This window comes from Miscanthus floridulus, chromosome 8 (genome assembly GCF_019320115.1).
Source record: "Miscanthus floridulus cultivar M001 chromosome 8, ASM1932011v1, whole genome shotgun sequence".
In the NCBI taxonomy this organism is placed as follows: Eukaryota; Viridiplantae; Streptophyta; class Magnoliopsida; order Poales; family Poaceae; genus Miscanthus; species Miscanthus floridulus.
Genome location: NC_089587.1, coordinates 62513371 through 62533840, shown reverse-complemented (window position 1 = coordinate 62533840; position 20470 = coordinate 62513371). Strand labels below are relative to the sequence as shown.

General features: G+C 46.0%; 2 protein-coding genes and 1 long non-coding RNA gene across 3 annotated transcripts; 1 reads left to right on the top strand and 2 right to left on the bottom strand.

Annotated features, from left to right (window-relative positions):
• Positions 1 to 8883: 8883 nt before the first annotated feature.
• Positions 8884 to 11862, top strand: LOC136472296 (uncharacterized). Its single transcript, XM_066470020.1, has 4 exons — positions 8884 to 9911; positions 10560 to 10639; positions 10881 to 11145; positions 11242 to 11862. Exons 1-4 carry the CDS (start codon positions 9044 to 9046, stop codon positions 11493 to 11495), a joined length of 1467 nt encoding a protein of 488 aa, XP_066326117.1. The 5' UTR covers positions 8884 to 9043; the 3' UTR covers positions 11496 to 11862.
• Positions 11863 to 14133: 2271 nt separating this feature from the next.
• On the bottom strand, positions 14134 to 16426 carry LOC136472295 (uncharacterized). The gene is made up of 3 exons (XM_066470019.1): positions 16089 to 16426; positions 14657 to 14809; positions 14134 to 14556 (listed from the first exon to the last, which is right to left on the bottom strand). Exons 1-3 carry the CDS (start codon positions 16336 to 16338, stop codon positions 14498 to 14500), a joined length of 462 nt encoding a protein of 153 aa, XP_066326116.1. The 5' UTR covers positions 16339 to 16426; the 3' UTR covers positions 14134 to 14497.
• An 854-nt stretch (positions 16427 to 17280) lies between these two features.
• LOC136472294 (uncharacterized) lies at positions 17281 to 19086 on the bottom strand. The gene is made up of 2 exons (XR_010762311.1): positions 18951 to 19086; positions 17281 to 17618 (listed from the first exon to the last, which is right to left on the bottom strand). It is a non-coding gene; the product is annotated as an uncharacterized lncRNA (long non-coding RNA).
• Positions 19087 to 20470: the final 1384 nt, after the last annotated feature.

The following is a 20470-nucleotide window of genomic DNA, read 5'->3' as shown; positions in this document are numbered from 1 at the left end:
AGATTTTCCAGAAAACGTTTATTCCCTGGAAATTGATTAATAGATTAAAGGAAATAGAAAATACTTTTTTTCCCTGTGGGTAAAATTCAAGAAAAGGAGAAGTTTTTCCACTGCTAAAGAGAAATAGTTTATTCTCCAATTAATTTTGTACCAACGTGGTATTTAATCGGAGAAAAAGAAAGTTATTCCGCTGCTAAAGAAAACGTTGATTCTCCAGTTATTTTGAACCAATGTGGTATTTAATTGGAGAGAAAAAGAGATTTGACATGATTATGATGTTGTTATTTTCTGACCAACGTTGATAATAACAATATCGTAATGTTAATGATTTATGTATTAATTCTACTTCTGCCCAACGGTGATGTAGAATTAGTGTATAAGAACAGATGTTAATTTTAATGATTTATGCATTAATTCTACTTCTGCCCAACGGTGATGTAGAATTAGTATGTAAGAACACTTGTGAAAGTTAAAGATTTATGCATTAATTCTATTTCTGCCCAACGGTGATGTAGAATTAGTGTATAAGAATAATTGTGTGTTTTGATTTTGACCAACGTTGGAATCAAGGCATGCAAATGATGTGTTATTTTATGTTAAGAAAAGTTTTAACCTGGTTTTCTCATCTTGTCTAAGGTGGACTGGGTAGTCACCTCACCGTATTCCACTGAGTTTGTGGCACCGGTGAGGGAGACAAAAGTGAATGATGCCATTTGGGCAACTAAAGAGAGGGATTTTGAATCCCAAAAAGATATCCTATGACTCCTTGGGCATAGGAAATGAATCACTACCAACAAGAAAAAGTTTGGCTGTGATAAAGAACATGATTGAACCTGCAATTGTAGGCTAAATCTCAAAATGTGACACGGTCACCGAGTACCTCGATAGAATAAAGAGTCAGTTCACTGACACTTCAAAGACATATGCTACTCAGCTGATAAAGCAGCTGGTGACAGAGTGTAACTCTGGAAATGGTGGCATAAGAGAGCTCACGATGCGTTGTCGAAATTATAGCACTATCGTTCAGGCCATATTTCGAGGGGGAGAATAGAAAGACAAGTTAAGAATGATGTTCTTCCTCCATTAGAGCTCTCAGATTAAGAACAATGCAGAGAATGCATAAAAGAAAAGTATGTAAAGAAAGATGTTAAATGAAGCGCAGGAATTTTATAGATTATTCACACAGACATCTGTGGTCAGTTTCCTATAAAGAGTGTGGATGGTTATGATCCATTCACAGATGATTACTCCCATTATGACTATATTTATCCAATCAAAGAAAGAAAAGATGTATTGGATAAATTTAAGACATTAAAGATTAAAGACAGTCAGGTCTGACCGTGATGGAGTACTACGGTCGGCATACCCTAAAAGAATGGTATAGTAGCCCAGTATTCAATACCGGGCGAACCTCAGCAGAATAAAGAAGCTAAAAGAATCGATCGTACCCTGATGGATATGGTGGGCAGTATAATAATTTACTCCACCTTATAGTTGAGCCTATGGATGGAGGCGTTAAAACCTCTATTCATATTCTCAATAGAGTATTAAGAAAGTCGGTGCTCAAAACACTGTATGAGTTGTGGACAGAAAGAATACCCTCACTTAACCACTTGCGTGTGTGGGGGGGAGCCCTGCTGAGGCTAAAGTGTTTAACCCAAACATTGGGAAGTTATATCCCAAAACAGTAAGTTGTCATTTATTTGGCTACACAGAAAAGTCAAAAGGTTTTCGTTTCTACTGTCTAGAGAGACATACAAAGTTTGTGGAAACGAGACATGCTGTCTTCCTAGAGGACGAATTAATGAGGGGGAGCATGGTAGCTCGAGAAATTGACCTTGAAGTGAAGCGGGTGCAAGCGCCCACTCCAATGATTCATAAGCCAATTTTCTCACTACCTGCTGTAGCTGCACCGACAGTGCTAGATACTGTGGTGCCAGCACCAGTTGTTATCCCACCTGTGGCAACAATGAATGAAAATGAGGAACCTGTTCTTCAGGATTCAATAGAACCAATTGCCACACATGAGGGGGAGTAACAACAGCCTCAAACAGAAGATGTGCCAAATGTGGAGGCCCCTAGAAGGTCTCAAAGAGTTAGAAAATCAGCTATTCCTGCTGATTATGAAGTGTACAACACTGAGGAATTTCAAATGGAGGATGATCCCACCTCATTTGAAGAAGCCATGAGAAGTGATCATTCATCAAAGTGGCTTGAAGCCATGGAAGATGAAATGAAAACAATGAATGTCAACAAAGTTTGGGTTTTGGAAATAATTCCTAAAGGAGTCAAAACAGTAGGCTGTAAATGGGTCTACAGAACAAAACTTGGCTCTCAAAGGAATATAGAGAAATATAAAGCACGACTTGTGGCAAAAGGCTATATGCAAAGAGAAGGGATTGATTACAATGAGATATTTTCTTCAGTCTCATGTAAAGTTTCCTTCAGAATCATAATGGCATTAGTGGCACATTACGATTAAGAATTACATCATGTGGATGTAAAGACGGCATTTCTCAACAGCGACTTAGAGAAAAATGTTTACATGGCACAACCGAAAGGTTTTGTCATGGAAGGAAAAGAACGAATGAGATGTCGCCTAAAGAAATCCATTTATGGATTAAAGCAAGCTTCAAAACAGTGGTACTTGAAGTTTGATCAGTCAATAAAGAATTTTGGGTTTTAAAAGAGAATGTAGAGGACAATTGTGTCTATGCAAAGTTTAAGAATGAGAAGTTTATCTTCCTTGTCCTGTATGTGGATGATATCTTACTTGCTAGTAGTGATGTCAGTCTACTATAGGAGACAAAGAAGTTTTGTCCTCAAAACTTGATATGAAAGATCTTGATGAAGCCTCGTTCGTTCTAGGGATCGAGATTCACCAAGATAGAAGAAAAAGGGTATAAGGACTGTCACAAAAGGCATACGTGGAAAAGATCTTAAATAAATTCAGTATGCACAAATATAGTCCATCACCTGCTCCTATAGTCAAGGGCGACAGATATGGGGATTTTAAATACCCCAGGAACCAATATGAGCTCAATCGATAAAGTGAAAGTGGTTCCATATGCTTTAGTTGTCGGAAGCTTGCAACATGCTCAAGTATAAACACGCCCTGACTTGGCATTTGTTACTGGGTTTTACTTGGCAGATTTCAGAGGAACTCTGGAATAGAACATTAAAATTGATAAAGAAAATCTTGCGTTATTTGCAAGGAACGAAAGGCCTCATGATGACATATAGAAGATCTAATTCACTCCACATGGTGTGATATTCAGATTCTGATTATGCGAGAGTGAATGCATATCCAGACGTGGATTTCCTATCATCTCGCAAAAGGGAGCTATTTCATGGAAAAGCTCAAAGCAAACTGTCACTATATCGTCCACAATGTATGACGGTTTGTAGCATGTTATGAGGCAACGGGCAGGTGAACTAACTAACGAAGTTCATACCCGGTTTGAAGGTGGTTGACGACATCTATGGACCACTTAAAGTAATACTGCGATTATAATCTGGCAGTACAATATGCTCACAACATAAGTCAAGTGGTGCTGCCAAACACATTGACATAGAGTATTATGTTGTGAAAGATAAGTCCAGGATCAAGTCATAAGTCTTGAGCATATGAGAACAGAAAGGATGTTCGCGGATCCGCTTACAAAAGGCTTACCACCCAACATATTCAGAGGACGTGGTGTTCAGAGAACATGTAGCTAGCTTGGGTTTAAGGGAAAGCCTAAAATATTCCTGGACAAAAGAAGGCCCAAAGATAAGTATCTATTTCAGAACAGAGTAGTGAGTTGTAGCTGTTAAGTCTATCGGTAATGGACCGTGACGATGAGATATGCTCTATGAGCTAATCTGTAATGGAATGAACAAAAGCAAATGATATGAAAGTGAAAGATGGAATGAGATCAAGGGGGAGAATGTTAGTTGATCTCCACCAATAGGCCCAACGGCCTATTGGGCCCTATCTCTGCTCCCTGATCGGGGGAGCCCAACCCTAATTCGGTTGGAGGGCCCCTGTCGCACAGCACACATAAAAGGAAGGTGGGGGTGAGGGCTCGGACTACGAGGTTGACCGGAGCCGCCACACCCACCCAAAGAGAAACCCTAATACCGATCTAAAGAGATGCTGCCAGCGACGGGATGTGCCCCAACCACCGCCGTCTCCCTCTGCAGGACACCGCCGGCGTCACTGGACTTCATCTCGCCGGAGCTGAACGTCTTCTACACCGCGGCACCGGCTGCGGTGCATCTACTGAAAGGGCGAGGAGCCTATCCGGATATACAGGTTACACAGAAAGGTACATACACATCGTCGATCCTAACAGAATTCACCTCCGTGGACTGGGCGACGGCGGCCTGACTGGCTGCTTCTGACCATCCGGCACCTGACTAAGCTACGCTATGCACACGGAGGCGCTGCGGTGGCGGGGCGGCCGAGAGTGGGGACTACACCGATCGACGGCCGTTTAGTGCGTTGGTGTCCCTCGCCATGGCGCGTGTGCCGTCCCCATGAAAGCTTGGAACGCCATACGTACGTGACCGTGCTGGCCGGCGCCGAGGTCGACCAGCGGCGCGGCCTCGGCCTCGCCACGGAGCTCGACCATGAACGCCGCCGCCGCCGCCGCCACGCACGCGCGCCTGAGGACGCGCTGCCGCAGATCGCGCTGTGTGGTGCGCCCCCTCGGTTCTTCGGGCTGTGTGTGTGTGTGTGGGGTGGGGTGGGGGGGGTGGGGGGTGGGGGTGGGGTGGGGGGGGTTGTGTTCGGGGTTAGTCCCATATCATGCAGTGACCGTGGAAGAACACAACATATAAATTGAGAAAACATTCACCTATCAGACTAGATTCTTGGGTTAAGTAAGACGGTTCGTGGTAGCGAGCTGGGCCGGCTGCAAGCTAGCTTCATGATCATCAGGCTAGTCTTTTAGGTTGAGTAGGGCTCAAAACACTACTGGAATGAGTGTTACACTCGGTGTACACAGTTACGGTAAAAGTTTATTTGCCGAGTATTTTTTATCGGACACTTGGCAAAGACATTGCTGAGTGCTGAAACCAACGCTCGGTAAAAAAAAGTAACGTGACGGCGCGGAGACGGTTATGGCGTGTTTACCGAGTGTCTAATTTGCCGAGTGTTTTTTATCGGGCACTCGGCAAAGATGTTGCTGAGTGCTGAAACTAACTCTCGGTAAAAAAAAGTAACGTGACGGCGCAGAGACGGTCACGGCGTATTTGCCGAGTGTCTAACGGCCTCGGTACTCAGCAAACATGACCTTGTTTGCCGAGTGCCCTGGCCCTGACACTCGGCAAATATGTATGTCTTTGCCGAGTGTCCAGACCCTAACACTCGGCATATATTTTTGTGAAAATAAAAAAAGCATGGCCCGACGCGCCACCGCCTGCTGCCCATCACTCGCGCTGCCCCGTCCGCCACGGCCACCGGAGTGCCACGTCACGCCGCCCGTCGCCCGCGTGCCCCGGCGGACCCGCGTGCCCCACCTGCCGCGACCGTCGGAGTGTCGCGTCGCCCCCACCGTCGCCCGCGTGCCTCGACCGACCCGCGTAGCCCCGCCCGCCAGAGTGTCACGCCGTCCTGCCCGCCACGACCACCGGAGTGCCACGCCGCCTCACCTGCCACGGCCGCCAGAGTGCCGTCCCGCCCGCCACGGTTGCCGGAATGGATAAGGAGAGAGAGGGGGAGAGGGAAGGGATAAGAGGGGAGGGATCCAGGAAGAGGAGTTTGGGCCAATGGGAGAGCTCCATTTTGGAGATACGGATCACTAACGTGGTTAGAGGGTTTACCGAATGTCCCAAGTCTGACACTCGGTAAACTACAGATTTACCGAGTGCCAGATAAGGGGCAGTTGGCAAACCTAATTTTTTCTATTTTCCTTCTTCTCCTTCTTTTCCATAACGTGTTTTCCCACGGACGCTGGGGGCAGGGGGCGACGGCGGGACACATGTGTGTGGTGCGCGTGCGGTGGCTGTGTGTGTGCGTGTGGGTGAGGCTGGCCTGGGGTGGTTATCAGGAGGTTTGCAAGTGCTCGTGATCTAGCACTCGGCAAACATATTTTGTTTTTTTATTTTCAAACTCTAAACTACTGTGCGTGTGTGGGGCCGGTGAGGAGGTTTGCCGAGTGTCCCAGGTCTAGCACGGCAAACGCCAGCTTGGGCACTCGGCAAACCTATTTATTTCATTTTCCTTCTCCTTCTTTTTTCAGGCCGTGTTTTTTCTCAATTTGTTCCGATGTACTTTGAAAATACCTTGTCAAATTGACTCAAAAATATATATTTGATTTTTCTAGGAATATTATTCTTATAGCTCAAATTTAATTTATATCAATTAAAATTTTATAATTGCATTTAATAAATTAAAATTATCAAATGGATCCCAAAATTTAACAAAATTTCACATCAAACAATCTATGTTCTCTATTGCCTATACAAAAAGTTTTGATGTCAAACCCCAATTCGACCGTCACTTTGACTCCAAATCTTACCGAATCCTTCTCAACGCTACGATTTTTTTTCTAAGATGCTTCGGTTTATAAGCATCGTACGTGAAAAATTATGCGAAATCTTCTCAATTTTTTACCACAGCCTCCACATATGATATCATGAGATCTTGACAAATCTCATGATTTTCAGACTTCATTTGTTTTTTTTATAATTTAAAAACTATTCGGCCACACGTTCATGGTCGTGTTTTCTGAACAAGATATTCGAAATTTCTTTTCATTTCCCAGGTAAGACCTCATACCAGACTCAATAACATAAATATCATTTTCTACTCATTTTATTCTATTATTTGAATCACTTGCAGTTCAAATTTGACTTATACCAAAAAAATCCTTAAAATACAATAAATTAATTAAATATAGCAAACAGATCCAGAAATGTACCAAATCTTAACATGGAGTACCACATATTGTATATGAAGAGTAGAAAAAGTTTCAAAGTTAGAAGAGAAAAAAACTTATTTATTTGTCGAGTGCAAAAAAAACACTCGGTAAACTTAGTTCTTTGCCGAGTGCCACTAACGGACACTCGGCAAACTCCTAACGGCCAACAAACTAACTGACGGATGTTCACAAGGCGGTTTGTTGCCGAGTGTCTCTGTGTTTGCCGAGTGTTTTTTCCTAGTAGTTTGTCGAGTGTTTTTTTTCATCACTCGGCAAAGAATTTGTTGGCTGAGTGCCATTATTTTGCCGAGTGTGTTTTTTACAGCACTCGGCAAAAGAGCTTGTTTGCCGAGTGCCCGAAGAAATACACTCGGCAAACATAAAAACACTAGCCAAAGAGCCGGTTTCCGGTAGTGAAAGGCCTTATATATTGCAGCTCCGGTGGACCAGGACCTGTGGGAGCGCCTAAGGCCTCGGTGGTCACCACCCGTTCTAACTGGGCCTTATATTTTGTCAGCTCTGGTGAACCTGAAATATGTGGGAACACAGGCTCGTAACGAGAGAGGCCGGCTGCAAAGCTAGATCTTGACTAACTCCAAGATCGAGAACCACCCATTCGAACACGGAGGATGTATGACCATGCGTTTGCACGCATGCTCGGGATTCATCAGCTTCTCCTTGTCAGACGTCACATGCCAGTGCCGCCGCGTTGCCGGCCCGTTCGAGTGACGGGTGGGCTCTTTCCATTCCTGATGATGTCGGCGAGGAGCCGCCGGCGCCGGCCGGGGTTCACGTCGCGCCGCGCAAAGCGAGGACGAGGGGTAGCCCATTTCCACGATGGGCTGGGCTGTGGTAGCGATCCTCATCCACGAGACCACGCCCCCGTATTTGGAATGGGCAGGGCCTAGATCACGACTTCATGGCTGGCCCCTAGTGATGTTTATTTTTTCCTAAAAAAACTGTTAGTTATATTCCGTGGCTTCCTAAAAAAAGTATATTCCATGGAATTTGCTCAAAAAAAAGTTATATTCCATGGAAAACCAAAGGTTGGGTTAGGTTTTTTTTCCTCTCAAAGAAGAGTGACCTAAGTTCGAAAAAAGAAGAAGAGTGACCTGGCTAGTATTTCATGCAAATCAAAACCTTGAAACCTCTATAAATAAAACCCTGCTTATTATGCATGCAAACAAATGGAGATCTATGTCCTATAAATGTTATTAACTCATGTGGCTTTCTTTAGTCACGTTCCAAGCCTTTGCTCAAAATATTCTCTGATTTTCTTTCATTTTTTATCTCATTAAAGTCTGACTGGGCTCACATGCATGATGCATCTGAACAAAACCAAACTAGAGTAACAGTCGATTTCTGGAAACCAAAAAGAAATACTCCTTACGTCCCAAAATAAGTGTTGTTCCCGCTTTATGAAGAGTCAAATACTTTAAGTTTGACCAAATATATACAAGAAAAATATTAATATTTATAATATATAATTAGCATCATTAGATAGATCGTTAAATCTATTTTCACAATAAACTTACTTGAAGATATAAATGTGATAATATTTTCTACAAATCTAGTCAAAGCCAACAATTTGACCGGCACGAATACCATAGCAACACTTATTTGGAGGGAGCGCTCTAGTTTGGCTAATACTAATGAATTAATAACACTTGCAGTGCACATGTGATCCACCTCCAGCCTCCAAGCACAAAACCAGAGAGATTCCCAAAATTTAGTCAAACCCATGCAAAGATCACCCACCCTCCTCATCCTCTTTCCCCAGATCAATCAAATCACCTCCCAGAAAAGGTTTATTTTATTAATCACCGACACCAACCCTAACTAAAAACATCTTTAAAAAATAATTCTACTGAAAAACATATCCATGTAGCCGTATTTTGCACTAATATAAAATGGTATTATTATTACTACTACAATGCACTAATAATATTATAGTGTTTGCAACTAACCTCCCCGGGTTACGCTTAGCGCTTAGCAACACGCCGGCACGGACGGCCAAGATCGTTTTTGCATAAAGGTCCAGAGATATTTCACGAGCTCACCGCGAGGTCCCTGCAGCTTGTACAAAGCCGTGGTATAATACGCCTTCACGTGGCGTCCCGCGGGCGCTAATTACAATGCCAATGGCGGCCGCGGCCGGCGCCGGCGAGCCCGCCCCGCGCGCGGAGGCGGCCGGCTTCGGCTCTGTCTCTGGCTCCAACCACATGCGGCCGCGGCGGGGCCCGCCGCCCCCGTCCCCGTCCCCGTCCCCCGTGGTCGGGAAGCCGCTCCTGTCGGGCGCGGTGCCGCGTCACGCGTTCGTGTTCGACGGCGAGGGCGGCTTCTCCGAGGCGCCCTGGGGCCTGGGCCTGGCGGCGTCCGGTTCGGCTCGGCTGCGGCCCGGGGAGTTCACGTGGCACCACGTGGAGCTCCCGCGCTCCGCGGCCAAGCTGCTCCACCACGCGCAGGCGCTCATCGAGCTCCTCTGCCCGCCGCTCACGCTGCAGGAGATCCTCGCGTTCGTCGCCACGGGCCCGCACTGCGCCTCCTCCTCCTCCTCCTCCGGCGACGGTGGCGCAGGCGCACTCCTGCTCCGCGTCAGCTCGCCGGGCCCCGTCGGCAGCGCGTACGCGCTCCGCCTCGCCGTGCGCATCACCGAGAGCTCCGTCGTCACCGTGTCCGTCGGCGGGGTCCCGCGCCTCGCGTTCGGGACCAGGCAGGCGTCGCTCCTCTCCGAGGTGCCGCTCGGCGTCGTCGCCGCCTCGTTCTCCGACGAGGGACACGGCGGGGGACGCGCCGTCGACGGCGGCGTCGTCATCGAGGAGCGCCTGCTCGAGTCGCTGCTCGCCATGAACCACGCGGACGGCGCGCACACCGACAACCCGGTGCCGCGGACGGTGTCCAACCTCCTCGTGCACGTCCTTGGCACGCACGTAGACCACGTCCACGACATTGTCACGCGCCTCGAGATGGACCTGGACGCCATCGAGCTGCAGCTCGACAAAGGTAAGCGGTCGGAGGTTGCTTTCTTGGTGGACAATCATCGCGTAAAGCTCTCATTCATTCCTCATCTGGATAAAAGTATTCGCTTGCGGCCAACCTACGCCTCTTTGGTTGGTGTTGGTGACGGCAAAAATGCTGACCTCTTGCGGCATGAACTCAGATCAATGTGTTAGAATTAGATTTGACTGATGATTGCATACAAGGTTTTCTTTAAAAAAAAAAGTTGCAAGGTTTGTTAGGAGGGTGGGGTTGGTATGCTTTGCATCAGAAGGACAAATTCCAGACATTTTGGAATGGTGGAATGCAGGTCCTGAATGTAACTTCGAGGATGACTCTTTTACATGTATTCATGTAATTTCATGAATCAGGATCCTATATAATGGCAGTAGAGTTTCCAAAGTAGACCCTGATCATAAGTTCCAAACCATCTAAAATTTACAACAATGCTATGCGACCTATGCCTAGTTAAATGATGTGTGCTTCAGCAAAGGTTTATTAGCATTGTGCAAATATATAGGGGCACCATATGGCAAACGTACTCTCCTTGCATTCTAGTATTCGACAAATATCGTTTCGCATTTTCGCCTTTTTCTCTCCAAAAAAGATGACTTGGCTTTTTTATTTATGAACTGTGGATTGTGCTTTTTGCAGGTGGTCACTTTCTGAGGAAACTTTTGCTGGATGGAAGGAGATTCCCCAAAATGCATCTTGATCTACAGCGGTTGCTTCAGGTATGAGTTCTCTCTCAAGTTTCTGGGAAATGTATTAGGAACCTGGAATGCTATTTGCCTATTTTATAAGTTGCACTGCTTTAGTCAAAATCGCAATGTGCATGACGTGAGTGCTGATTTGACATTGAGGTTATCATGCTGTGTTGCTTATAATTTGGCTTTCAGGTTCTAAAAGTGCAGTTACTTGATTTCAATTAATCTATGGAACAGAAGTCACAGACTGCTACAATTTTGTTTCTAGGTTGTTTCTCACGGTGAACAAGTATTCCCCCGTGTGAAGGAAAAATGTGCGAGCAAGAGTTGGTTCGCAACCGGAGATATAGCAGCCCTTGAAGATCTGATAGGTCGCCTCAGAAGGCTCAAAGAAAACCTAGGATTCATTACAAATAGAGTTACCACACTTCAGGCTAGTCTGGACAGTTGGCAATCAGAACAGATAAATAAAAGCTTGTACTACCTTTCATTTCTCTCCATAATATTCCTTCCTCTTTCCATTGTCACTGGAGGTAAGTTCATCGTGCTCACTCGTATACTTTCCTGAATTAATTTCTGTTCTTCTAAGGGCTCTCATTTACCTGATTTATGTTGCAAAATTTTGTCAGTTTTCGGGATGAATGTTGGTGGCGTGCCATGGACTGAGCAGAACAAGAACCCTAAAAACCGGGATGGCTTCATGAATGTCATGCTGATATGTGTTGTGATCTTGTTACTTCTGTTGTTATGTTTCTTGTTTCCTTCATTATATTCTCATGTGACTGCATGGAGAACCCGCCGTGAACTGACCCGGAGCAATTCTCAGAACAAGAGACATCTGAAACTCTTCAAAGGTCACAAAGAAGGTTACATGCGCCTATGACAATACAGTTGCAAACTGTAATGTCCATTTCAGCTGTAAGGTTATTGTCAGTGATGTTGTAAAATTAGCGGAAAAAGATCCTAGATAGTCAACACATGTACAGGCTTGAAGGAGAACCTCCATTTGAGGTTCATACCTTGTTCATTGCTTAGTTTATTTTGTTGTAGTCGTCCTGGGGTAACTTGTAGATTCATGGCTGTCACTGTACCTTTATTTGTTCTGATGAAAATGTGACATTTTTTCAATGAAGACCACCCGACAATTTGTCATTGTTGTTCCAGGTGGACGTGTTTCATAGTTGTACGCAGCAAATTCCTGCCTGTTTTCAGCACATTTTTTTCATTGTTGTTCCAGGTGGACGTGTTACATAGTTGTACGCAGCGAATTCCTGCCTATTTTCAGCATTGAAACAGTCGGAACAAAGCTATGTCTTTTCTTCTGAAATATGCTGTTGTTTCTATTGCATTGCTGCATGCCAGCTTTTTCTTCTGAAATATGTTTGTTTGTATTGCTTTGCTGCACATACCTGGCAATTTACATTGCCGGCGGTCGGCAGAACATGACCGAGTCTCCTGCACGAGCAATGAAAGTTGCAAAGCTGTTTATGCAGGTGTGCTGATTGGATCCATCGAGTAAACAGATACCTGCATATGAACGTTGACATTTGGTTTGGAATTTGGTGACAAACCTGGCCAGAAGGCACCTTCCAAACGAATTACATCCGGCACATTAGTATCTACCAACATTTCTGATAAAATATAACAATACAAATTCCAGATGTTGCCATCTTCAACAAGCAAGCATATATCAAAGAGTAAAATGCACCCAGAGTCCTTAAACTTTTTGGGTTTTCCCATCTGGGTCCTCAAACTAAAAAAGCGACTATCTGGGTCCCTAAACTATTGTCACCGTGCACCAATGGTCTAAAACCTGCCATGTCAGCACTAACATCTAACGTGGCAGTGCCAGAGTGACAGCTGGACGACGTGGCCATACTACCTTCTAAAACAAACCCTGCCACGTACTCTTACTCACTCCCAAGTCCCTCCTCTCCATCCGGGCGGCGTCGGGGCGGGCCACGAAGGTGCCGTCGCCCTTGCAGGGCCGCAACCATGGAAGCGTGGTCGGCGCCGGCGTCTCCGGGCTGGTATCCGCCCGCGAGGGCCACATTCATGGAGCAGAGCGGCAGCAACGGGCATTGGCTATACAACCCGAAGACCGACGCCAGCGATCCTCTCGGTGTCGGCGCTGCCGGCATGCACACAGCGGCGTCTCCGCCTCAACGTGCCTAGGGATAGCATATGGGCTTCTCCGACTTCCGAGTTCCGACTCCATCCCGGCGTTGAGCAAGGAGCGCAAGGGCAGGTTCCCGGGTAACTACTCGCATCGGGACTTCACGTTCCGATTCTTCCTGGAGAAACAAGGAGTGACCGGGTATGCCTGGTTAGTAGCCATTGGCTCCGCCTTGGTTGAAACGCCCGCCGCCGCCGGTACCCGGGTCACGGCGAGTACCTCAGGTACATCAGGGACTTCTGTGATGCGTTCGGGCTCATGAACGACGTCGTCAGGCTCAACACCAAGGTCCTGCACGTCGCCCTGGCGGTGCGGCGCATAGCTGACGATGGCATGACGCGCTGGACGGTGAGGTGCTCGTCGAGACATGGTGATCGACTGTGACGGCGAGGTGGTCATCGCGGAAGAGGTGTTCGACCCTGTCGTCGTGGCCTCCGGCCAGTACGCCCAGCCAAGACTCCCAACCATCAGCGGTATGGACAAGTGGACGAGGAGGCAGCTGCATTCCCACTCGTACCGCGTCCCGGACTCCTTCAGCGCCGTCGGCCTCGGAGAGAGTGACAAGGAGATCACGCTGTAGCTCCGCGAGGTGGCGAGAGAGGTGCATATCAGCGTCAAGTTCATGGACGACGCCACCGTTGTCTCCGACATGAGGAAAGCTCTGTCCAGGAACCACAACCTGCACCTGGTCCAGCTAGCATCCTGGTGTCACCTGACCTGACTAATGTGATCGATCTTTGCTTTGCATTTCGCAGATCGAGTGCTTGTGTGAGGATGGGCAGGTAACGTTCGCCGATGGCTCTCATCACGGGCACGTTCGCCATGGTCGCTGGGCGCGAGCTCACGATGTGCCACCGCCGGGCTCGAGTTCGCGATTTGCCGTGGACGCCGTGGGGCGTGCGTGCCCGGGCAGTGGCGCTCTGCTCGCCGCCGTGTCCCCGCAGCTGCCACCTCTGTGCTGCCGGCAGCAATCTCCATGATTGTGCGTGGGCAAGCGAGCACGGGCTGGATGCCGCAGCCGCCAGGTGGGCGCACGAGCAAGTGCCGCCGCCAGGCGGGCGAGGGGCGAGGCGCCATGCCATGCGGACGAGGGAGCAACAGACGGACGAGGAGACAGGTTTTTTTAGAAGATAGCATGGCCACGTCGTCGAGCTGCCACTGTGGCACCGTCACTTTGGATGCTGTGTGCGGACGTGGCAGGTTTTGGACCATTGGTGTATAACGACAATAGTTCAAGGACCCAAATAGTCGTTTTTTTAGTTTGAGGACCTAGACGGGAAGACGGTAATAATTTAAGGACCATGGATGCATTTTACTCTATATCAAAACAACTCAACAGTGTCAATATGATAATATGATTTCTGAATATAATTTCATATTTGAATACAAGGGTAAACTCCAAAGCGGAAAGCAAGCTTCATTGTCTGCAACGAAAAGAACACAGGAAAGAGATTGACCATCCAGTACAAAAGATTTTCCCCACTCCAATATGCGATAAAAAGGATTGGAATATTTTGATGATACATCTCTGGGAAAAATCGATATTATGACATCTCACTTCTATGCATCTATTGTTCAGAAATTTATAAGACTTGATCTTCAGCACTAACTTCGTGATATTGAAAGCCATAGGTGTACTTAACGTTGCTTGTTCAGATTTATCATGACTACCCCAAAGATAAACAATGAGAAGTGGTAAAAAAGGAGAACTAAGTGGTGCACCTTGATCCAACTTCATTACCGGCTTTCTGTACAGGAGATGAATGATCTGTAGACAAAAGCAATGTGTCCAAAATGATTCACTGTGCCGATCCACAGACAGAGTAAGACAAAAACATTATAATGATAGACAGAACCACTTGACGTACCAGTAGAAATAATTCTATCAATGTTATCTATGCGTCGCTGTATGGACTTGAGTAGCATGTTCATTGCTGAAATCCTCTTGCGGATACTGGAAATCCTTGCTGAATGTTGCATTATTACCATTGAGGGTGCATTCTCTAATAGCCTGTCTAGCTCTGCAAAAACTTAGTCTTAGTTTCATACAGTTACTGCATACACATACATACTTTCCATCAAAATAATGTGCACACAGACAATAGCACAATAGGTGAGACAAAATTTGAAAAAAAAAAAAGCGTGGAGCCTTGGAGCATAGGAAAATGTAAGAGATTTCTCCAAGTGGCTTGGGGTTCTCCAACTGGTATTTGGTGTGTCCAAAAATTTTTTTTACCGGGTTGGAAACTTGGTCACCTGCAGGCAAGTTGGACGCTGACACATGTGCCCATGTCAGAATCATGAATTTCTCAGTTTAATAATTTTAACTGTTTAACTGCTAGAATTTTCTAGTTCATCCATTTATTTGTTAACTCGCTTGAGATAATGAAGAGACTGAAATTGGACTAAATAAAAGGTAGATTCGGGTGCAACTAAAAACAATTATGTTTATAGGAGGAATTGGATTATTTACATTCAGCCTCTCGGACAGTACATAAAGAGTTTACATGACTTGGGGCCAAGCCAGTACACAAGGATCCCAATCCCAAGTAACTCTATCCTAGTCGTGATATACTCTATAACAATGTTAAGTGCAACTAAGAACAGCAGAAGTAGATTCAATCAAGTTCCTGGGTCACAATATTGACAGTTTGACACAGTAAAGTTCAAATCAGGTTCATATGCATCTCAATACTCGCAAGAAACAGAACATGCAATCTCGCATAAGAAATACTATGGTGCATTAGTTAAATTACAGTTGCAAGTTCCAACGAGATATAATTTCGACTTCACCCTGTTCACTATTACAATCCCAAAGAAAACAAGTAAATTTTTGGACCGTCCCTGAATTTCATTGCCATGGTGAGGAAATTACGAAAGTGCTGAGTAGTTTAAGAAAAGAGGCAAAGTAGATAAATAAATATAGAGCTCACAACTCATTTGCTAGTATGTCATCTAAATACCACTAGTCTTCGGTTAGAATCCCAAAGAGGCAAAGTACATTTTTGGGATGTCCCTGAATTTCATTGCCATGATGACGACGAAATTACGAGAGAGTACTGACTAGTTCAAGAAACAAGGCAAAGTAGATAGATAAAATACAGAGCTCACAACTCAATTGCTAGTATGTCATCTGAATCCCACTACTCTTCGGTTTGAATGAATGCCACAATACGCAAAAGCTAGTGTCCAGACAGAATGGTACGCATCAGAAGCCGGAGAACCCTAAGCCAGAACGCGCGCACGGCATGACAGCAGCAGCAGAGAAAGTCGAAGGCTGGGGCGGAGAGAGGCACCTACCTCCGTTGAGGCGGTCTACGGCAGCGGCGACCTCGTCCTGGCTCCGGGCCGTGGCGGCCGCTCGCTCCTCGTGCTCCCGCAGCGCGCCGGCCAGCACCCCCGCGATCGCGGAGGCCAGCGCCTCGCACCGCTCCGGAGGGGGCGCGGCGGCAGGTTCGTCCTCCACGCCGCCGTCGCCCGCGCTCTCCGGAGGCCGGTCGCCGTCGGCTGCCGTGGCGGCGGAGTGGGAGGGGAGATCCGCGCCGTCCATTCGAGTGGTGGTCCCATCCGGAGAGCACGAGCGGGTTTGGTGGAGAGAGAGATGAGGAGCGAGACGGCGTTGAGCCTTCGGTTGGCCGAACAGGGCTTCGCATTGGGCTAGTGAGCCTTCGGTTGGGCCTCAACGAAAGGCCCTGTCGTGGGCTTCACTAGTCCACGCTTGCGGCTTCGAAATGGACCGTAGATTGTGCATTTCTTTTCTTTTCTTTTTTTACGGAAGGATTGTGCATTTTTTTTTGGTTGGCTAATCCAACAGACAATGTTTAAGCGAGGAAGGCAGCTTTTTAGTAATGTTGAGTTTGTACATGAGCATAGGGACTCAAACACCGATGCTCTTAGAATAGCTCATAGCTTGATCAATGTTGAGGTAGGGCGGCATGTGTGGTTCTTAACTTATGGTGTTTGAATACAGGTGTTTGAATAAAGAGGGTGGTGTTGCTCAAATAAAAAAAAACTAAAGTTTAAGCGATTTTTAAAATAAATACTCAGAACGGGTATCAGAGTTTGGAATCGACCCAAAGCCAGACTCGCGACAGTTGTGCATCAGGTTTTCGGCTTGGTGAATATGGAGCAGAGTGGGACTTGGCCATTAGGACACACTTATGCTCACTGCTCAGACAGTGCGATCGACCGCAGACGAGCCGAGAAAGTCAAAATACTAATGGAAGCAAACCATTTCTACAATGAGAATCAATGTTGAGCAACAGCTTGTCACAACAGAAGGCTCGAGCTGCATATGCTACCATCAGCCAGCTTCAGATGCAGACAGCATGACAAGCTGCACTGAAGCATACCAATCGGTGAGCTCTTCACCACAGCTGGACTATGTTTCTCTGATAATTTACAGATAGATGCCAGATAAACCAGCTCCAAAAAGGGCAGATACCGCAATAACACAATGAAAGAGCAGCCACGCTCAGCACAAACACAGGAATTACTTAATAGGTAGGTAGATATTAGCAGCAAATAAAGCTCCATCATAATAGGTTCACAAAACAGACAGACTGATTTGTCTTAGTGCAAAACTCTGGATATAACTAGAACCACGATAGCTGGCCTACTGAAGTGCAGGTTTCCAAGGCAAGCCATTAGACTGATGGCGAACAATGACGCCACGCCAGGTTGACATCTCTCCATCAGCAAACGCATCTGAAGAAATGTATGTACACAAGCATGCCATCACGTCCACCATCCATCTCCATCAGCTTACTTGGATCTCTGCCTCATCTTTCGGCGCTTCCTCTTCAGCCTCCTCATGCGCTTCTTCTTCCACTGATGATTGACAGATGAGAATGCATCAGTCGAGTGAGCATTAGATAAAAGGAAAAAATAATAGCACAGGATAGACGAGAATGCAACCAACTAAAATGCAGAAGAATAGGACTGTTCTTATATACTCCATTCCAAATTATAAGACTTTTGGCTTTTTTGAGATTCAAGCTTTTACTATACACTTAGATATAGTGTACGTCTAGATACATAGCAAAAGCAATGTACCTAGAGAAGCCAAAACATCTTATAATTTGAAATGGAGGGAGTAAAAGAGAATAACCCAGTTAACTGACAACAGAAATAAAGTACAAGGCAATTCAAGACAGACAGAAATACATCTAACTACTATGCAAAAGAACAGTACTACCCTTATACAAGAATAATGGTCCGATGACACTTAGCAGAATGAAACAAAATAGAAGGCAATTCAACAGAACCTGTCTGTCACGCACAATTTTCAACTAACTACCAAATAGAATTCTTATCTTAAGTGCCTAGCACCTTGCTAACTTTTTATGCTTCAGGCTAAGTGGAGGAAGCCAACAATTAAACAGATTAAAGGTAAACGCGGAATAAAAATCTCATTCAGGAGTATGTGAATGACTAGCTGACTAGCATTAGTAATGACAAACACTGATAAAAATAAACATACTGTATTAAGACAATTGCATATTTCCAGTGCCATGTCCATTGCAGTGCAAACAAATCATCAAGTAACAAAATATCTAAATCTCTAAACAATTAAAGCATTGACAATCACCAAGTAACAAAGTATCTAAATCTCTAAACAATTAAAGCATTGACAAGTTCTACAGTCACCATCAGATGCTGCTAGAAATACAATTCTATACTAATAACTAGATTTCAGCAGCAGAGGCTTAAGTCCACAGGGCTCATATCAAGTGTATGCGATAAAGAAACCTTCACCGTGGCCGGGTCAGAACCCTAGCAGGCGGCGGGGCCACAAGCGCGCGACGCCTCCCAGACCGCAGCGGCTGGACCATGCGGAACCGGGGCACGGGACACGAGATACCAAGCCCGCGCAACACGATCTGTTTCAGCTCGGCTCGGCTCGCGCAGGGCGGCACCTCGCGTCCCATGCTAACGATCCAGACCCGACCGCCGCTACGAGGGGCACCACGCGCGCACGGCAAGATCCGCCGTCCCGAAAGGGACTCCACCCAAAATTGCGCCACTCGAGCCTCTCTCTTTGTAATCACAGCCCCGGAACATGGACGAACCGAGTAGAGAGCTACTGGTTGCTACGCAACACGGATCTAAGCGACGAGATAGTAGGCGCGAGGAGTAGGAGGGGAGATCGATGGAGGATACCTTGGCCCTCATGGTCGCCTTCTCGCGTGCTCTCCTTGGCGCGTCTCCTCCTGCTGCGTCGGCGGCGGGTTCGCGATGGGGAGAGGGGAATGGGAGGATGGCGGCGGCTGACGGTATATATAGGTGGGGAGGGATGCGGAACCCTAGTAGGAATGATCAGGTGGCATCGAGAACGTGGTGGGCTTGGGCCTTACGCCCTTACGTGGGCCACTGGTCTTGGCGTCCACCAGAAAACCACTATATTGTTTTTTTATGACCCATTTGAATCCTTCATTTTTAGAGGAATTAGAATCTCCTTTATGGGCTAGGTTATTTAACTTGAAATTTGACACTCTACAACCTTTTTAACTTTAGATATAATCTTATCTTAAATTCATAGAGGTGAGAGATAGAAATTGATTTCATAAATCACCACACTATGTTTCTGCTCTACAACTTATAGCACGCATTCGTCTCGCCCCGTTGTAGCACAAATGCAGCACATAAGTATGTGCCTCATGTGACTAATAGTAGTCAAGTATACTCCGCATATGGCCATATTGACTTAGCTTATTTGTACCTCAATTATGATTATTAGAATGGATTTCAATGATCCAAATAGGGCCTAAAGGATTTTTAGAAACTCTGGTGTGCTCGGAGAAAGGATCTATGTGAAGATATATTCCAAAGCTCGCTATCAACATTTAGTTTCATTACAGAATATCTTGACAATGTAAAATTGGCTGGGTTAATCGAGGATAGTGAAACAATATAGTTACCAAGGAACAAACGACCTGTCTCCAAACCAAATGGATAGCTCTTTCTGAAGCCTTTTTTGAAGTTTAATGTTGATGGCGCAGTGGCGCAATCCTGAGACACAGGAACTATTGGAGTAATGTGTAGCTACAGTGCAGGACATTATGATGTTGCAAGTGCTATGGTAATTAGTGACCATGTTGGTCTTCCTTGGGAAGCTCTAGCCTGCAATGAAGCAACTTCTTCGGCTCTTGATATGGGTGCGCACAGTGGGTAATAGCCTCTCAGATTGCTTGGAAGTGATTATGAATCTTCATAAGAAAAATTTGTGTGCTTTATTCGTTGACCTTAAAGGAAATTAAGGCTAGATGCGCTTTGCAAGAGGTCATTTTTAAGAGGCCCACCTCCTACTAAAAAGTGTTTGTAATTTGGCAGTTTGGCACTAGGGAGATATTTTGTGGCTCTTTGCTATCCAAAAATAATACATATATCAAAGTATCTCAAAAACATTGTAAAATAAATAAGATCCTACCGAGGGGCTGCGACAGGAGAGCGAATGGGCCGCTTGAGCTAGTGGACTAGACAGTTAAGATGGACCGGACGAAAAAATATGCCCGTGGTTGCAGCCAAACATATGCCTTTATGACATAAGATCATGCCATCTCTTGACGTCTGCGGCCACATCCGTCTGCCGCCCCTGCCACATCCGTTACATTAATTTAAATTTAAAGAACTAAAGACGTAAGTAATAGATCCGTGTGCGTCCATCTCTTACGTGTGCTAAT